Source organism: Theobroma cacao, chromosome 6 (genome assembly GCF_000208745.1).
Source record: "Theobroma cacao cultivar B97-61/B2 chromosome 6, Criollo_cocoa_genome_V2, whole genome shotgun sequence".
NCBI classification, from domain to species: Eukaryota; Viridiplantae; Streptophyta; class Magnoliopsida; order Malvales; family Malvaceae; genus Theobroma; species Theobroma cacao.
Window position 1 is genome coordinate 5,362,789 of NC_030855.1, and position 20,534 is coordinate 5,383,322.

General features: G+C 33.1%; 1 protein-coding gene and 1 long non-coding RNA gene across 6 annotated transcripts; one reads left to right on the top strand and one right to left on the bottom strand.

Moving 5' to 3' along the window:
• LOC108662545 lies at nt 5,081-6,519 on the top strand. Its single transcript, XR_001928427.1, has 3 exons — nt 5,081-5,119; nt 5,910-5,985; nt 6,367-6,519. It is a non-coding gene; the product is annotated as an uncharacterized LOC108662545 (long non-coding RNA).
• Nucleotides 9,947-19,706, bottom strand: LOC18595522. Of its 5 annotated transcripts, none has more exons than XM_018123693.1 (13): nt 19,163-19,706; nt 17,839-17,981; nt 17,604-17,694; nt 16,989-17,078; nt 16,460-16,573; nt 15,522-15,671; nt 14,820-14,957; nt 12,878-13,386; nt 12,436-12,535; nt 12,252-12,311; nt 10,929-11,021; nt 10,712-10,831; nt 9,947-10,611 (listed from the first exon to the last, which is right to left on the bottom strand). In XM_018123693.1, exons 2-13 carry the CDS (start codon nt 17,874-17,876, stop codon nt 10,291-10,293), a joined length of 1,824 nt encoding a protein of 607 aa, XP_017979182.1. In that variant the 5' UTR covers nt 17,877-17,981; nt 19,163-19,706; the 3' UTR covers nt 9,947-10,290. The 5 variants fall into 5 exon arrangements, with proteins under 5 accessions (XP_017979182.1, XP_017979183.1, XP_017979184.1 ...); XM_018123694.1 differs by lacking the exon at nt 19,163-19,706 and adding an exon at nt 18,493-18,768; XM_018123695.1 differs by lacking the exon at nt 19,163-19,706 and adding an exon at nt 18,330-18,422.

Genomic DNA, 20,534 nt, shown 5'->3' on the forward strand with positions numbered 1-20,534 from the left:
GGGTATGGACACCCATGCTGGCCAAACCTCCATGGATGAGTTTTGAACTTGAGTTTTGGTTGATTTTAATTGAATTAAGTGATTTTAGTTAGGTTATATTGAAATATAGCAAAAATAAGCTAGAGAAATAATTTTCTCCCATTGAAACCCATTATGCCTAATTTTCTAGGAGAATATTGGATGCTGATCTTGATGTTTATTTAAGGAATTATGATGAATAATGATGAATTATGAGCCTAGAAAAATAATGGGAATTTTCGGAGCAAAAATATGAATTTTTACCCACTATGGGTATTTTCGTAATTTGCTATCGAAACTGATAATTTGAACCACACTGAGGAACATTAAGTCAATTTGGGTGCAATTGAGGTATAGAAATTGAAAACAAATTAATTTGGAGTTTAAACGGACCCGTATATCGATTTATCGGGTAAAAGACTGAAATAGGCTAACATCTCGTTTAGGCAAAATTTAGACATTTTGCACTTCATATCATGCATTAGTAGTATAAATTAGTTTATTTTGGTTTAGTACCAAAGTAGTAAACCTCTTAATTGTGCAATTTGTCAAGGTGGCGAATCCTCTGACAAAGGTAAAGAAATCGCACCTGAGGAGTAATAATTAGAGTACCCGAATTTAGTTTTCGAAAACTGTGAGTAAACTTATTATCGTCTTAATTATCTAGAGTAGTTTTATACAATTGTGTGATTTTATGAAAAATGGTTTTAAATGATAAATTGCTATGTTTTAAGAGAAATTGTGATTTTATAAATTTTTTGAAAAATCGAATACTGGTTTTGAAAATAGAGTAATTGGAGATTGTCTGCTTGTGTTGTAAATTTATGGTTTTAAATTGAATGGCTTATGACAATAAACGAGCATGAATGGCTAAACTGATTTTGGTGTTAGAATTATTTGTACTGTGTATTTAGCCTTGAGAGGCTAGGTTGCGATAAATTGCCGTGTCATGCAGAAAAAAATTTTATAAATCAGGTGGTAGATAAAAGATTAGCTACTGCAGTGGTGGGGGGTTCTGTGGGCTAGCCTATTAGAGGGGCACGGTAAACTCTTTTATATTCTCACCTCGGTCGTAGAGGCGCGTAGGGTATCTCCTGAGGTGGGCTTTTTGAGTGCACTTCACGTGGACCACCACGTGAGAGTGACACTAAGTCAACGCCAAGGAACGGCTATGTTTCAAAATAAAAATATGATTTATGCGAAATATGAATTTTTAACAGCCTTGGCAGGCTCGGTTGGATACCCCTGGTCCAGGTGTCATCGAGTACAGGATTTGGCATGAGCCAAATTTTGAGTAATTCACGAGCCATATTGATTATTTGGTTGAAATGAATATTCGTGATGTGAAAAATTTGCTGAAGTTAATTATTTTTAATTGTCTCCATTTACTCGCCTTTAGATAGTTTAGATGGTGTTTGTTTACTCACTGGGATTTTATAATCTCACCACCCTCAATTCCCCACATTTCAGGTTCGGGATAGCCGGTAGATAGCCGATTGCATCAAGGACTTTAGTTAGCCTTGCATTGTCAAAATTATAGGTTCACAGACTCGTATCTTATTGGTTAGTTGGGGGCCCACGTGTCATTGTAAAAGTAATTTTATACTTTAGTTATCTGATTTAAAATATGTATGAACATATTAAGCTTTTACACCATGTTTTTGGTGAGTTTCGGTATTATCGAAGAAAAATGACAAAAATACTCCTGTGAGCCAGAAAATAATATTTTATTGTTTTGATTTGGAAACGACTTATGATTTTTTTGAAATGCAAGATTTAATAACTGTTGCTCACTGGGGAGATGCGGAAGCTGATGCTAAGCCTTGTGGGGTTCCGATCGGCATTTAGGGTAATGAGTGCCTATCAAGATGTCGCGGCGATTGTCACGGGCCCGATAGAAGTTTTGGGTCGTGACAGTTTCGTGGCGGTTGTCACGGGCTCGATGGAAGTTCCGGGTCGTGACACTGCAAATCATCATTCGAAGATTTTTTTTTTGTTCTTACAAAAGTTAAGAAAAAAGAAGATTCAAAATTCAAAACTGCATTCAAGTATTATTTCTTCTTTTCTTTTTATTTTGTTTTTCATTTTATTTTCTATCCTTTTTTTGGACTTTGAAAACTCTCTTTATTAGTTGATATTTTTCAGTTTATTGTTTGATATGACAATTATGTGATGTTTATTTATTCTTAACTTCTTTATGATGTATGCAATATTTGATGATAATGATTAAAATAATTAATTAAATAGGTCAATGGTTGTTGAGATAAATTAGATGAAAATTCAGATAATATTTGTTGACTATGGTTGTCGAGATAATATTGTTCATGGAAGTGAACTTTGTTGGTAAGGACATCAATAGTTAAATGTGATTTTCCTGAATTATTACTATTACCCTAGACTTCTCTTCTTCTTTTATGGGTTCTCCTCTATTGTTAGGATTAAGGTTTTTAGTAGTAGTTTCACTGCTTTCTTTCATCTCTCATTTTTTATTATTTCATTCAATTTTCTCTTGTTTTTATTTATTTATTATTATTCAATAAAAAATTATTTATGAATTATGTGTTACTTATAAATTATTTGTTGAACACTTTTTTTATAATTTATTATTAATTATAAACTTTATGTTATATAAAAATCCTTTTTGTATTTTCAAAATTTTAGAGGATGTCCCAATGGTAAATGAGTTCTTTAATGTGTTTTTGGATGAATTACCAAGACTACCTCCTAATCGAGAACTCGAATTCTCTATTGATCCACTCTAAGGATGGGCTTGAATTTTGCTATGCTTAGTGCGGAGCCAAAGGATTAAAGGACTAGATATGGATTTAGTTGTTTGAAATTAAATGACTTGAAAAGGTTGATTCTAGTCTAAATGTCATATGGAGATTTATATTGGAGCTTGATATACAAATTATTGTAAGGATCAATTTGAAAGTCTACTTGGATTAGTATGCAAACTACGGTGCAAATGATTAGTCTTAAATTTGATTTCTTCAAAGGTAACGGATTCAGAAAATGTTGATTTTCGAATATACTCTAAGAGGAAGTTTCTGCATCCTAAGCTCAAGAAACTTTGATCTTATGACCGTAAAGGCGAGATGCAATAATTAAGTGGTGTACAATTTGAGATATGTCGAAATTGAGGAAAGTAAGAAGGGATTCTTACCCATAGTAATGGATATTGACAAGTGTTAAAGAATGAGATGAATTTAAAAATATTGGCTTGGTCTATTATATATGACAAGCATAAGAGAATATAATGGTTATAGAAATTGCAACGTAAGCCTGGAGGAAAACTAAACAGTTGGGGATGATTAATATAGTAACATTAAATTTAGACGAATAGCGTTGATTAAGTAAACTTAAGCAGCCACCGTGCTGCCGTGCTAGGAACACCTCATATCTGGGATGTAGGAATAAGAGGTGAAAGACGGGAAGTTGAACTTACGAGTTGAATTAAGCTCATTGGACTTGATATTAAGCTTCGTTAATTGGAGTTTTAAGGTTTTGGAAGATGTTGATATGAATGAATTGGAAAGTTTCTTTGTTGACTTATATATTGGCAATGTATAAGAGTTTTGAAACGAACAGACCGAACTGCAAGTGTCAAGATTAATGGTTAGTAGTACTTTAAAATATTTTATACATGATAAGGAAATGTGGAACTTGGAGTTGTCAAGGAGCTTAATGGTTAAAGCATAAGTTATAAGGTCGCTCGATGTGAGATTGAAATTAGATATTGGCGATGATGTCAAGGGATACCTAAGTAAAATCTATATTAAGTTTGTAAATATCAGAGTTGATTGTGCAAACGCTAAAGAGAATGTATGGGTATATTGGTGTAAAGGAATAGTACAAGATGATTGAAGGTAATCCTGATAATAAAGTTGGTTAATAAAAATTTCCTAACGTGGGAAACTAGTATTCAAAATGTAAGAAGTGCACATGACTTCAATGAATTTAAATCTTAAGTGACTAACTAATATGGAAATGAATAAGGACGTATAGACTAGAATTACCCCCGGAGTTGGATCGGATTCACAATGTCTTCCACGTCTCGATATTGAATAAGTATGTACCTGATCCCTCCCATATCCTCAAGGCACCTCCGATTGAGTTACAAGAAGATTTAAAGTTCGAGGTGCAACCTGTACGTATTTTAGACCGAAAGGATAAAGTGTTAAGCAATAAGAACATTCCAATGGTTAAGGTGTTGTGGAAAAATGCTCGGATGGAGGAGATGACATGGGAAGTTGAGCACCAGATGAGAAATCAATACCCGTATCTTTTCTCCGAGTCTTGTAAGTGAAATTTTGAGGTCAAAATTTTATTTTAAGGGGGGTAGTGCTGTCAAGCCCAGCTCTATGATATACTTGCCATGTCATTCATGTACTTGATAGCATGTCTACATCCAAGTATGTAGATGCCTTGAAAAATCGTTAAAAGTCGGTATTGTACCTAGTGGTACAATTAAGTTGATTAAAGCCTCGAACTAGTCCAAATAGAGATTTTAAGATGCATTTGAGAGTTATTGAACCTTAAAAGGTCTTAATATGATGATTCGAAATTTGAGGATTGATTTGGAGTTAATTAGGAAATTTTCATAATGTAGGGGCAAAATGGTCATTTTGCCACCCGATGGCAAAATTGGAATGTTGGATGAGATTTTTGACCAAGTTTGACTATTTGGAGCATAATTTGAAATTGTGGAGTGAAAAATTTTAATTCTAACATTTTTTGAGTATAAAGGCAAAACGGTCATTTCACGTGTCCATGAGGACGTAATTGAAATTTTACACCACCATGACACTTGTCAAGCCCATGAATTTCACCTATTATCACTTTATACTTTGGATAATTATGGGATTACATGTGGTGGTGAGAAATTGCTTAATGGTTAAGTTTTTAATCATGGACCAATCAAGTGGTGACATGTGTCAAGCTTTAATATTTTTATGATTTTCCTTTATAAATCGACTTAAGCTTCTCCCATTTCACTCTTATGGCCGGCCAAGCAAGGGAACAAAGAGAAAAAGAGAAGAACAAACCCTAGGAAGGAAAAATTCAAGAGAAACTGTTGGATTTCAAGGAATCAAACAAGGTAAGATTTTTTAATTTTAGCTTGTGATCTACCTTTCCCACGCAATCTTTTTCATTTTTCATAGCTAAAATTCAAGATTTCAAGAGGGAACCTTTGCTGGCCAAACCTAGAAAGAGAAGTTTTGGTGATGAATTTTGCTAGATTTCATAATATCCTAGTGTTTTTAGTCATTTTGTGATGTTTGGAAGAAAAAACAAGCAAGAAAATCACATGTTCTTCAACCACCCTCATTTGGCCGAATTTTCTATAGGGCACATTAATGATGGATTTGGTTGTAATTCATGTTATTTAGCTAGGAATTGATGAATTATGATGTTGGATATCGAAACTGGTTATTGAAAAATATAGTTCCTTTAGAAAATGGTTTGATGGAAAATGAGAAAATCATAGTAAATGGACTTGGATTTGATTCCTAATGATATATATTGGATTTATGAGACTGTGTAGACATTGATTAGTATGTTAGTTCGGAATCGAAATGAATTTTGAAAAATGGTGAAGTTAGTCAAAAAATCAAGTTCATTATAATGCTTTGGTGTATTAGATTATTGGGAGTGTAATGAATATATTTAGAGTTGAATTGGATGTTTTGGTTAAATCAATGGTGTATAGTTTGAATTCAGTCGAATACAAATTCATTCTGATTACAATTGAACCTACGTAGAACACCGTCTTTAAGTGACTATCCGAACATTTCTCATTCAATTCCATGCATTCATATAGAGCCTGAAATAGTTTTATAACAGTTTGGTACAAATATATTGAATTACGTGTCGTGTATTATGTATAGGTGGTGAGCCCTCTGGTAAGGGTAAGGATATCGTACCCGAGAATCAAAAATAGGAGTACTCCATACTCTTGTTATTGTAAGTAATCAGACTTTCATCTTAACTGTCTAAAGTAGTTTATACTCATTTTTATATTTTAAAGAAAAATGAATTTAAATTGCAAACTATTATGTTTTATAATTGAAGTGTTCATTAAATGAAATGAGATTTATAACTCGTTTTGAAATTGAATACTAGTTTTGGAAATTGAGTAAGTGGAGCCTGTATACTTTTGTTATATATATGTTTTGACATATGGTTTGAATTGATGGCTTATAACAATGTGATGGCAAGCATGGCTGGATTTGTGTTTGTGTGGAATTTATGAACTGTTTTGCTTTGCCTTGACAGGCTAGTAATATTTTATTAGCCATGTCATGCTGTCGAAAATTTTATTGAATTGGTGGGTTATTTGATTAGCTTACTGTAGTGGGCGGGTTTCCGTAGATCAGCCTATTAGAGGGGCACAGTAAACCCGGTGATATATTACCTTGGTACGAAAGGCGCAGAGGGTATCTCCTAAGGTAACGTTAGAGTTCACTTCACGTCGAACCACCACATGAAGGTGAAACTCAGCCAACGTCAAGAAACGACTGTGTTTTAAACGTAAAAACTTGTTTTATGTGCATATGTTATTTTAACAGCCTTGGCGGACTCGGTTGGATGCCCCGGGCCAAAGTGTCACCGAGTACGAGTTTTAGACATGAGCCAAGTTTTTAAAAGAGTCATAAGCCTTGTTGATTATTTTTTATGAAATGTAATTGATTTATATGGGTTGAAATGAGATTTGATATTATGAATCATATTATACTGAGATGTTTTAAATTGTCTCCATTTACTCAGCTTTAGATGTTATAGATAAAATTTGCTTACTCATTGGGTTTATAAAAACTCACCCCTTCTTTTTACCCATTTCAAGCTTAAGATAGTCTATAGACAGCTGATTTTGTCGATGGTTGCTTTTGGATTTGCATCCTTAGAAATCGAAGGTCTACAGTCTTGTATGTTTTCGATTATTTTGGGGGCCCACATGTCATCGTAGAATATTTTTGTATACCTGGTTTAGTGTGCTATTATATATATGAATTTATTTTGCTCTTACGCTAAAAAAATTATTTATGCAAGATTCTATAAATATTGTTTTATAAGAAAATAAAATATTTTTATTTAATATTTTTATTTAGTTTGATTAGCCATAATTTCACTTCAAATAGATTATTTAGATAACTAAACTTATTTTTAGATATGAAATGTATATTTTTCATTTATATATTATATTTTTAACAGGTTTTGAAATTTTTGGATAAAATAACCAAAATACCCCTGTGCAGTAGAAATTACTTTTTGATCGTTTTGATTTGAAAATAGTCTATATTCTTTCAAAACATGATATTTAGTAACTGTTGCTAACAAGGGAGATGTAAAATTGATGCAAGAGCCTTACGAGGTTTCGGTTGACATTCTGAGTAATGAATGTCTATCGAGACATCGCGGCGATTGTTATGAGCTCGAAGGGAGTACCGGGTCGTGACATTTAGTCTTCACTAAACTCCTTTTCCCAAGTTTGTTTAGGTTCCTAAATCAATTTAATTGGTGGCCAAGCAATTAAAAGCATTAAGAACAAATTAGAATAAACAATTCAAATCCTATTAAAAATAAGTAAGAAAGAGATTAAAACTTTAAACTATATGTTAGTTCAATTACAATCCTAGAAAAAGAAAATTAGCTACTCATGATTGCAAAAACAAATAACATTGTATAAAATTCAACCATTGAAAGTAACAAGAAAAATAAAAGCCAATGAGGAAAACAAAACAATATTTGCCGCCTTAATCTCTAAGTTTCAATCTCAACTTCTAGTTTCTTGAATCTCCCAAGGTTGTCCACCCTAATGTTGTTAAACATATCCTATTTATACTAATAACTTAACCTATAATTCCTTAGGTTGACCTAGGATTTAATTGGACTTAAAAATGTAATGAGAGGCCAAAAAGTCAATTGTCAGTCTTTACAAATTTCCATTCCTGATACAATTTATCTAGTTATTTTTTGATGCAATTTTTTCTATCTTTGAAGCTGAACTGGGTAAAGTGATCTTCATGAAAGTTATAGCTCTATCTCTTAGCTTTCTAATGGTTCAAGAATCGCATCATTTGAAGTTTTGTACCTCGAGTTATGGCCAAAACATTGAAGCATATACAAGCAGACTTTCGGATCTTTCAACATCTCATTTTTTAAAATTAAGTCCAATTTTTTTTAGTTCCTAAAAAAATAAAAACTAATAAATAATAACCAAAATAAAAAGAATAATATAAAATTAAAATAACTCGCTTAAAAATAAACTAATTATAAAAATAACTAAAAATAAATAAATTATAATTAAAAATTGAAGACTTAGCTAATATTTAATAACAAAATTGAAATAAAATAATTCTATAAAATAGAATTATCAATACCTGCAGAACTTGAATATAAATAATTGGGTTCGGGTAACGGGTACCCAAAGAGTGATACCCGAACCCTACTCAAACCCGATTCGGGTAGTGAAATCACTACCCGAACCCGTTTATTGAATGCCTTAAACCGGTATAATCAGGTCAAGCACCCACTACATAAAAGGTTATTTAATCCAAAATAAAAATTCAGAAACTTAATTGAATATAATAAAAGAATAAAATTTATTTAAAATTTCTTAAATAGTTAAGAAATTTTTCAAATATTATGTCTTAAAATTATTAGTAGGTATTTACTCATCATCATCATTGTCGTCATCATCATCATATTTTTTGGATTTAGGGTAAAAAGAATTCGAACCTTACTCTTTAAGTAAAAAAATCATACACCAATCAATTAACGAAATGCTTAAGTACCACCATCATCATAATCATCATCATCATCATATTATTATTATTATTAAATAATGAAAATAATTGATTTTAAATTTCTAAACTTAACAAAAAATAATATATAAAATATAAACCCTTTTTGGGGCTAGATTATGTACTGACTGTCATAAGCCCAAGTTTTAGAAACTTAAAAAAGATTGTTAGGAACTTAGGGGGCCCTTGCCCCTTGCTTGAGTCAAGTCCAACAAGATGACATTTCCCCTTAGAAAATTAGGCTCTTAAATTCTTGGACGTGTTCAAAGTTTGAGAGCTATAGCTAGTATGCGGTGACTGACAGGGATGAATGGATTGGGATATTTCCATCCCATCAATGCGTATTAAACATGTCTGATATCTCAGTCTTCCTATCAAAATCTCACAAATTCTGTGGTAATTAAAATTTTAAAAGGTCCAAGTCATCAGCCAATTGCCAACAAAATTACTGTTGATAGTGATTTGTCTTTGATTTTTAGTCTTTTTTCTGCAGGTAAGTCTAGGAGATGTCTCTTCAAAGGACCCAGTTTCCACCGTTACCCCACTTAATTCACTCACTTTTTATTCTTAAATATCCTGACAAACAGCCTTGTGGAATTTGGACGCTCTAAGAATTTTGCAGTTCAATCAGCCAATACGGATTATGTTCTTGACATTTGGGGTCAAGAAACTTCAACATTGACTTTTGCTCAGGATTTTATGACTGTTTTTATGTTTAAATCAAGATACCAAGACCCAAGCTACAGTCAAGCTTTTGTCATGCCTTTAGCTACAGCCGCAATGGGAGTTGCACATAGAGGTTGGACTACTAAACCATTACCATAGAACCATTAATGGACTAAGACCCAAACAAAATACAAGTTAGGCCCAAGAGTCGTTCAGCCACTAGTGCACCACAAACCTATCTAAGCCTCCATCATCTGCTGTTCCCGGTCTGCTTTCTCTGAAATTTCCCCATCAATACTTGTTGAGTCTTCAGGTCATGTTAGCATTGGAACATGCAGAATGCTCACATAATGGTTGCACGTTATAAGTGATGGAATGGAAGAAAGTGATGGCACTTCGTGTCTTGTATTGTCACATGTAAAACATGCTATTTAATTTATTTACAAACTATGTCAAACAATACAAACATCCAGATCTCTTTATTTACCCTGGATTGTCAGCAAATGATGTCCCAACAAGTATTTATCATCATGGACAGCTCTTTATTTACTTCTAGCAGCCATGGAGACAATGAACACCACCCAAACAAGGGTGTCATTTTTATTATTTCGGTACTGGAATTATGATATCACTGGATTCAAGGGAAAAGGACAAAACTGCAATGACCCTTGTCTTTTCTCAAGAATGCTAAGATTCACATGGACGTGAATGCAACCTAATTTTTGTAGCTAGCTTAGTATTGTGTATGGTTCAAATTAACAAGAAAGGCTTGGTATGGATGGAAAAGCTAATATAGACATCATTGGAGTGAAATTTTGTCAGGCAGGAACAAGTAACGGAAGCGAGAATCGAAGGGAAGAATGCCACAGTTACGGGAACCAAGAAGGCTTTGCCTCGTTTGTGATATGCATTGCTCGACAAAGGCAGCCTGGTGGGATGGAAGGTAATGAGATATCCATACAGCCAAATTAGAATCGTCCACAAAGCCCTTAGCAAAGCAGTGCAGTAATTTTGGAACCAATAGCTTCCCTTTGCTGCTAACCCCAACCGAAGCTCTTATAAAATCACGCTGAGCTTCTTCAAGCTCCTCCCTAACATTCTTTGCAGTGTAGATCCTCACCTGGCATTTGCAACTCACCTTCATGACATCTACAACTCATGAAGAACCAAAATTGTGTATGTGTGTGTGTTTAAAAAGAGGAAACAAAAATTGAGATTACCACAGGTGATGAGTACATCCCACTACTGAGAGCAAAAGATACACGTGGTTCATATGCATCAATTGCGGACTTGCGTTGCTCATCTGACACCTTCAGTTTGTGAAGGGCAAGAAGCAAAGCCTGACAAAAGTTTTTACATTTGTTACCAGCATTAGTTAGTGAAGTAGGAAAAGCAAATAAAGAAAACAAGCCCAATATCATCACACAAAATCCATACAATTTGTGGTCTATGCAAAGGTGGTTTCATCCTCAGAATGACATATTCGATTACAGCTGCACTGAAAGAGTGGCCTCCAACTGTATATGCTGCCTGTAAGAGCAATACCTTTCATCAGAAGAACACTCCAAAAATATCAGTTAATTAAATCGACAATCAGCTTGCAATAATCCATTTGAAGTCATGCTCTGATGTTATTACATGTACAAACTTATAAGAGACTCTAGCAAGGACAACGTAAGCTTATTCAGCCATACAAACAGAAGAGAAATTGGAAACAAATATATAACAAGAAGAATCTCAGAAATTCTAGAGATGAGATCTCTAAGGGAGATACTACTTTTTTTTTTTTTTGAAAGGCAATGGAGATACAACTTAATTGTTCATAGCGTTTGAACCATGAAGTTTCTCCAAAGTACTAGCTTTGAACATCAGAGTGCAGACATATATAAAGAGTTTTATCTAAATTATTGTTTTAAATTTTCTTCCCTTTCATTATTATTGCTTCTTTTACAAGGAAAACCCTTTAACGCGGATTGTGTTAGCTGGACTCAGAATACTTAACACATAAAAATTGGTACTAGTAATAATTTAGGCTTTGGTGGAATAATAAAATTTTGCATTAAATAAGCAAATACACTAATCAGAAATTACTTTTCCCACCTATGGGAAATTCTGAATAGTTGTATAAAGGACACTAGAAGGTAGATACCCTAATGCAATAAGAAATTTTATATGATAAAGTTATAACAGGCAGACATCTAATATTTAACACAAAAGGCCACACTTGACAGCCTGTTGTAAAAGATTAATCATTCAACAGCCCAGGACCAAGCAGCTTGGGCTACTTTTTTGCTTCCTTAGCAGTCTTCATACTCTACAGCATAATTAACTGTATCTACTAGTGTATTTTGACCACTGAATCAAAATTAATTGACTAAAAGCTACTAGAGCACTCTCCAAAATAGGAAGGGGATTAGTCACAAGATTGTGAAGAAAACAAATAATAGCAGCAGAGTTTGCAATTCTGTGCCTGTCAATGCATGGAACGTTTTAATATGTCAAGACAAGGCACGGACAGCATCATCAAGCTGACTATGGCACTAAGATGCACATGATGGCAACCAAACTAAGCGTCATGGAGATTCCCTGGATGATATATCATATACAACAGAGAGTAACATCCTTCCCCCTTTCTAAAGGGGCAAATGGCAAGTCTGAATACCAAACTAGTCACAGATGCTACAAGATAATAAGATAAACAAATAAACGTAGGAAAATAAATTTAATACAGATTCAGAGGACTCAATCAACAATTCATACCTTTTGCATCAAGGAGAAGAGCTTCAAGTCGCTTCTTGGAACTCCATATGCTAAGTAAGCCTGTCCACAATGTAGACAACACGGAACAATATTGTCCAGCTCAACTTGTCATTTATAGGAAACTCCACTATTCTAGGGATGTCATCACAAAAATCATACTTGCAAAAGAAACAAAGAAACCCACATGCATAATTAGAGCATTATACAAGTTGATCCAGAAGGCAAGCTTCTCATTGCCACTCAAGTGTATTGGATTCACTTTGGCTAGCTGCTCCACGAGTATTCTGTTTTCCAAACAATTAAAAGCAAAACACTACTGAATCAGCTATAGTCCTAAACAACCATTAATCTGAAAAGAAAAAATGTATTTTAGAGGTTTTTAATTTACAAGTGTTTTAACAAACATCTTTTTATTTTTGAAAAAGAAAAGAGAAAAAAAAGTAAGATCCATATAGAGAAAGAACATAATTAGACATTCTAGTCATAATCACTACATACTAAACCTATTAGGCTAAAACCCCATTCTACCCCCCATAAAAGTAATTCTCTAGAATTTCAAAATCCTCATTTGATAATCATTTCCGGAGAGAGAACTTTTAAACAAAAAGGTTTGCAAATCATAATACCTGAACCTCCTTAAGGCCCCTGATGCATATTCTAATTGCTTCTTCCCAACCGACATACAAGATACTTCATTTGCTAAACTATAGTTTCCAATTTCAGCCCAGCTTAATTTTCCACGGACTCTATAGGGATCAAAGGAATTCTCTGAAGCCAAAACCTCAGAGTTGCTTTGAATATCAATTTGTGGGCTCTGCACCCACGAAGGAATCATCGAGCGTTCGGAGGATGACCACCATGATGAATTTGAAAGATGACCCCGTGGTGATAGAGTTGAGTTGTGGCTCTCAAAGGCAGATGATTTGGAAGGTATAGCTGAATCTGCAAGAAATATGAATATATTTCTCATGCATCTTACCATCTCTTCTGATAATTGGTTAGGGTGATCCCAGAGGCCTTTAGGTGGTATGCCTCTTGAAATCTTCTCAAACTGTAAAGGTTGACAAGATTTGCCATCCGTCTTTGCAGATATTTTCTTTCCATCAAGATGCAAAAGTGAGTCCACTGCATTCTGCTGTAAATTATAATTATTAAAGGCCTAATAAAAACCTTCTGCAGTTTTTGGTAGTAATCATCAGTAAATATAATAATTTTCATATCTAAGTATGGATGACTATGAAACAAGATGTGAAAATAAGATCCATCGACAGAACTTTAAATTGTTTCCAAGCTTGTACTGTAGAACATTTAATCTCATCTCTTTGTAATGTATAAGACTTCATCTTCACCCTACTGGGTCTCAAAATGGTTTAGTTTTCCAAATGAAGTGTGGTATTCATTCTTCCATCCTGGTCTGTATCAAGTCATGTTACCAGTTAATAGCTGCCATGTATTACAAGCTTCTTTTGCACCAGTATTTCATGTTGCAATGATATTCAATATTCTGTACCTCATTTATATGAATGGCCACTTCCAATTTTAGGTAAGCTGACTTCTGAAACATAAGAAGTTTCTTCTAAAGGGTAACAAATCTGTCACCTCTAGAACTAGCGTTGCTGGAGAAATCCTCCCAACAACTTCTTTTGCAAACAAAAGAATATATTTATTCACATCAACTTGAAAACTATCTGCTTCAATTTCAGTCTGTCTACTGTCAGCATCACACTTCTGGATCAATGGACATGTGATCCAGATAATAAAGCAAGAAAAGTCAAAATAAGGTTCCAAGAAATTTAGGTTTTTATTGGATGTTAAACATATTAGGGCGTTATTAAGTTGTGATAGTTATTATTTTTGTTTCTATAGGACAGAATGTGTTTTCTACTTCTTTTATTTTATGATTTCTTGAGTTTGTGTCAGAGTATTCCGGTAATTTCCAGATTAGCTAAAGATTTCTAGCCTAAGTTTTCCTACGACTTTCCTTGTGTTATTAGGTTCCATTTATAGTTCAGGAGTTGCTTTAAGCACTTATAATGGTTTTCTATTTGAATCTCAAATCTTTACATGAATAGGATAACTAGAACTGTATAAATAAACAGCCATGGAAGCCTTTTCAATTAATAGAGAATAAGTTTATGAGAATTCCAGTAGCTAGGATGCTTGATTTAGGATTATTTGAAATACCCTTAGGCTTTTTGAGCCAGTAGGTGTGGGAGCCCAAAATCTTTATAACTATAACCACATCAATACATAGAGAAAAGCATTAAAAGAAACAAGGACCATATGGATTGTAAGCATTACTACTTAGAAAAATTACAAGGCAAATTTTGAAAGAATATAATGATATGTAACTTGTAATTTTCCTAAATTCTGTTCACAACTTCAATCCAGAACTCAGAATTTGGTTGTAGAATGTAGGTAGGCCAAACAGTTATTGAAGCTTTCAATTACGAGAATATCAACTGATCTGCTTTAAAGATGGAAGCGATTTTGAAGTATGATGCACCATAGCTGTCAAAATAGTTATGAAGTTGAAAGCTCTAGAGGCATGAGGAACCTAAAATATACCTCTCTTACTGACTCCGTAGAAGATGATTCACCAGTAGACTCTGATGGTTGGTCTGTCGGCTCTTGGCATGCGTTATCTTCTGAGGAATGATGCAGTTCAGAATTTGAGTGCTTCAAACACCTTGATGAATGTGAAATCTGGATAACAAAAGAAATTTTCATATTTACAGCCAAAGCATTAATACATGCAATACTTTTGTGATGTCACTTTCATATTATGCACCATTACATTTATATTTATAGTTAAAATAATATATACCATTACGAAATTGGAAGCTACTTCTCAGGGAAGGAAATAATTAATAAGAACGCAAGCAAAGTACAATTACATGAGTTAATGCACATTCGGCTTGTGAGGGGGGTTCTAGGAGGAAAAAATATGTTGATTATTATGAGCACAAATTAACATTTACAAACTACATGAAAAGTCCCAGATTTTATAAGAAAAAAAAGGAAAGAAACGACACAATTGTTGTAAACAAAGTTTAATAATATAGTAATTTCATCAAATGAAATATTGGAATGATTTTAACAGATTACAAACAACTTTAACCTTAAACCATTGGCTTTAACATCTTATGGAAAAAGCATAATTTAGAAAAAAAAAAAGTTGAATTAATAGAAAGAAATTTTAGTTATAAATTATGTTTTTATTAAAAGTATTAGCTACCAGCAATTTGATATTTGCAGAGAAATACATACTGATGGAGAAAATGAATGCCTCAAACGGTATTCAGCAAGCCTCCTTTCATTTCTTTCTTGACTAAGCTGGAAATGCAAAGAGACCATCTCTTGTTCAAGTTTTGAGATGGTAACCTCCAATACTGCAATATGAGATAGAAGCTCCTGAGCCTGTAAGAAAATGTTTAACAATCTTTGAAATGTTAAGAAAACTTCTTCACAATTTAAAAGGAATGCCTAAACTGAATGAGTAAGGTCATGAATAATTCAGTGGATTTAATTAGCAGAAACCAGAAAGAAACAGAGAGAAGCAGATAATTTAAGCTCCCTCATTTGATCCCAGATGGCTACTTATAAGGAACCAATGAAATGGAGATGCTTATAGCAGATCAAAATTTTCTAAATGTTGGTAAGACTGAAACTTTTATACTATGAGGAATCACCTTCCCTGTTTTCACACCCTCAGAAGGGCAGCATAATGCTAACAGTGAATGTAACAGGGACAATGGCTTAGATGACACTTTTAGCAATCAATTAAATCATCCAGACAACTGCTATGTGCTATATAATTGAATGATGATATTGACAATCAGCTTTTGTGGAATACAACAATCCAAATTGCTGTCAGAAAGTTGTGGCATAAAAGGAATAGGGGTAACATTGATTAATAAGAATAAGAGGTCAAAATATCTATATCTTTATTAAAAAGAAGAGTACAAAAAGTTGTTATTAGTATTACAAAACAACACCTATGCCACTTGCCCAACCGCATATAACATATTGCTTTGAACTTGCAAAAGAATTTGGTACCCAAACTGTCACCAGAAAATAGGAAAATGACAGACATATACAGTCTATAAAGGCATAATTGTAGCATACATCTGAAGTCGCCAACATCCTGACAAGATCACAAAGTGAAATTACCAACTGCAAGTAAAGACTAACAATAAGTGACATACATGGTGCGGGAGGCATGAAGGACTTGACAATTCTGTGGCATTTTTCTCTATAGCATTTTTCAGAATAGAATGCAGTTCTATCTCTTCTTGCAGCTTTTGCTGTAGTTTATGTACCTGTCAATATTTTCAGAAGAATAAAGTTACAACAACAGAATATAGATTTAACCTACAGCCTAAGCATGCATTGTGTTCAGTTTTGAACCATGGTAGGGACTAAAACAGGTAGATTATTCCCAGAAGACAGAATATTAAAACCAAGAGCAGCTGAAACTATCAGCCTTGTAGAAGAATGCCATCAGAGACCTGAAATAAACCTCAGGAGCTCAGCCAGTAATATTCCATTCCCAGTATTAAAGTTAACACAGATAAATTCATTGCCTATTAAAAATAACAAATTTCATCTCAGACATTATCATGAATGCCACTGCACAACTATTTCAAGCCATCTAGCATCTGTTACATACCTACCATCTTAAGTAACTAGTATACTGCAGTAAATAAAACATTATCACATTTGAGAGATGCTTACATCCTGCTCGAGCTGAAACCTATAAGGATAAGAATCACTGCTTTTAAAACATGATTCAACACTTCCAGTCTCTTCGCTATACTTCCTTCCCTGAATAAATCACCCAATTCACGGTGAGAATCAAAGCTAAGCCAAATGACTTTTCCTAAAATAAGAACAATTTTTTACCATAATATGCAACAAAAAGGTCGCAAATGATCAAATTCAAAATTAACAGAAATCTTAAAATAAAAATAGTACTCTACTAGTAATCCTGTTCTAGCCCTTGGAAAACAAGAAAGGAAAATTCTTGGGAGTTTTAATTGAAATCGACCAATAAACGACATGAAAGGAAATGCATGTTTCTCTCTTCTACAATGGGTATCATTACTCAAAACTCTAAGATTGTACATATTTGATATTTCATCAGAACTGCAAACTCTGATTACCAGTACAATATTGCAGCACTAAAATAGTAGAAAATTAAGTGAAGATTGACTTCAACAACTGTCAGATGGCAGAGAAGGGGGAAAGAAGAAAAGCAAATTGTTATGACCAACCAAGACTTAGTTCCATGGATGCTTCACTCAGTGTTTATCAACAATCACTAAAAGGGGCAAGCACACCAGCACTGACCTCAAAGGATGAGTTACTGCTTTGAAGTTCACCGACAATGTCTAACTGAGATCCTGCCTTAGAATGTGAAGAGTTGGAGATAGAATCATTTCTGCAAAAAACAGTCATTCAAAGATAAAGAAATAAAGAAAGAGAAATAGAGAAAACCATGTGAGAGAAACTAAAAGCTCCATATGTAAGCCATTAAGGGAAGAAGCCAGTAAGCAACAAAGAAAATAAACGATGCAATCCTTACTGGCATACGGCAGATTGCACAACCGACGAGTCACACATCCTGTGATCATGGGCTTTGGCTTTTATCAAATAACGCAGACCCTGGAATTTCCGAAGTAGCTTGGCTTCTATAACCCTCCCAAATACAAACAAGCATCATAAATCCTGCAGATTCAATTCAAACACCAAAAGCCTGTTTTTCTTTCTAGTATATTAAATTTGGGAAACTTAAACTAGATTTTGTCGTCAATAATCTTTTGGAAGAATGAGTTTTCTAGATAAAGTACTGTGTGACCTGTGAATATGCAATAAGGACAAACAAACTCAATGAATGCACAACTACCAGTCATTTTCAACAGAACCATACAAATCAAAAAACCGAAGCCTGGTAGCTTTGAGTTAAGTCACACACGAAGAACAGATATCCAAGTAAAGATCACTTCAGAAAAGAATAAAAAGGGTAATTTGTAGAAGACAAAGTATAATTGAATCTAGCTTTCAATAATGATTTACATTTCCATTTCATGAAATTCAGAGATAAAGCAAAAGCTGAGAATATTATGAGGATATAATTGTGCCAAAAGGAAAACCAAAAAAAAAAAAAAGGAAAGGCAATTGGCTAAATGCAAAGAATATGCAATTATAAAAAGAAAAGAAGAAAGTGGGGTTGTCTTACTGCTGTTTATGGAAGACAAAAGTAGCTTCCATTGTGACTAAAAACAAAGAGGAAAACTTGAAAAGTTAATCAAAGTTGATTTAAAAGCAGAGAAGTTGGTTTGCTTTCATATCCATTAAAAATGAAAATGTGGATTGATGGATAGATGGACTAAAAGAGAGACCAAAGTTGAGATTTCAAAAGTTGTGGGGCAAACAGTAAGTCAAAAGGGACAAGCAATGCCAGGTTTTTCAGTTTTTCACTTGGTAAAAAGACTTCCAATCTAAACGACAATGATGAAACAAATTGGTTCAAAGAAAATTATACGAAGTAATAGAAGAACAATCCAAAGGACAGATCCTAGTGGTCCCTTTTTTCGTTCCAAACACTAGTTTTTCCTTTTTCTTTTTTTGTTCAGACTGATCACAACTCACATGCTGACCCCATCAGCCATAATGAGTTCCTTTCTCCTTCATGCATCTTTCTAAACCACACAAAAACAAAGACAATAAAACAACACCAACCCATTTTCAAACTTTCAAACTCAGAAAAGAAACAAATTTTTCATTCCAAAAAAAAAAATTATAACATCTTTGATCCTAAAGACTAAACCCCAAAAGCCCATTTCTAGTGAAAATGAAAAAAAAAAAAAAGAAAAAAGAAAAAAGAGAGACTTTTGACGAAGAAACACCTCAAAGATCCCAGCTTTCTTCACACTTGGAAAAATAAAATAACACCCAAATAGCCAAAATCCAACTTGAAACTGGTTCTCAGCTCTTCTGGTTCTTCTTCAGCTTTGTTTGTCAGAAAAAAAAAAAAGAATGTACTCGTTTGTCAACTGGGTTCTTATTCTCTCAAATTTTCTCTTGAAATTCAAATGTAGAGGCTGAAAGAGTCAATTACACAGAGAAAAGTGGGGTAGAAAAATGACAAAGACACAGTTGAGCTAACAAAGACGAGGTAAGAGAGATTTCAAACAGAGATAAAACAAAAGATAGTAGAGAGAATCTAGAACAACTTCCAAAACATGTAACTTTAAAAAATATATATTTGTCTACTGACTAACTCAAAATCATGTAAGAATTTTAAAATGGATATGGATTGTGTCTGTTTGCGGATAGAGGCTAGTGAAGTAGATGGGTGATGCTTTTGCTGTGGACACGAGTTAAAGACAGGACAGGGCGTAAGACTCCATATTTTCATAAATTTTTTGTTTCAAATTTTGAAATCTCGAGGAACAGCAAGAGATTATGCGGTTTTTATGATTATCATGACGATGATGATGGCCGCTTTCTCATTTCGTGTGACATTTATTAAGCATTTAATACTTAATTGCGTGCCTCTGCACTCTGTCGTGCTCTGGACTTATCAACAAAAAATATAACATTTCTTTTTTATTATAAAGTTTTAAGTGATAATTCACGTATTAATTCAATTTCATTTTATCCATAATCTTGTAAATTTAAATCGTATATAAAGTTGATGCTTATAATCTAAAAAATAAATAAATATGTTCCTTTTCTTAATATTTGAGTTTTCTTTACAGTTTAATAGTTTTTTAAGCTATATTTTTTATCTTTTATATTGGATTTTATAGTTTTTAAATGTTATTAGGGTTATATTTTATACACATATATTATAATAAGAATAATAATAATATGAATTTTATAAATATTTTAATATTATATTATAAACTCATTTTAAGAAAAGATGCTATTGTAGATAATTATTAACTAATAACTAGGATTAATAAAAGGAAATTGAATAAATTTTTTATTTTTAACTTCCACTAATTTTACTAAACTATATTTTGTGGGATGATTTTTGGTTTTTTTATAAAATACTATCTTTCACTGCTTCATTTTGTCATTGTTAATATATTATTACTTATTATAATATTTTTATAAAACAAATTTAAATTATAGCATCATTTTTTGTAAAATATATATCTTATTATTGTTGTTGTTATTATTATTACTATTATGTGTATATAAAAAATTTCAATCAGATAAAAAAAATCTCAAATAACACTTAAAATCTATTAAGCTCAATATAAAAAAATC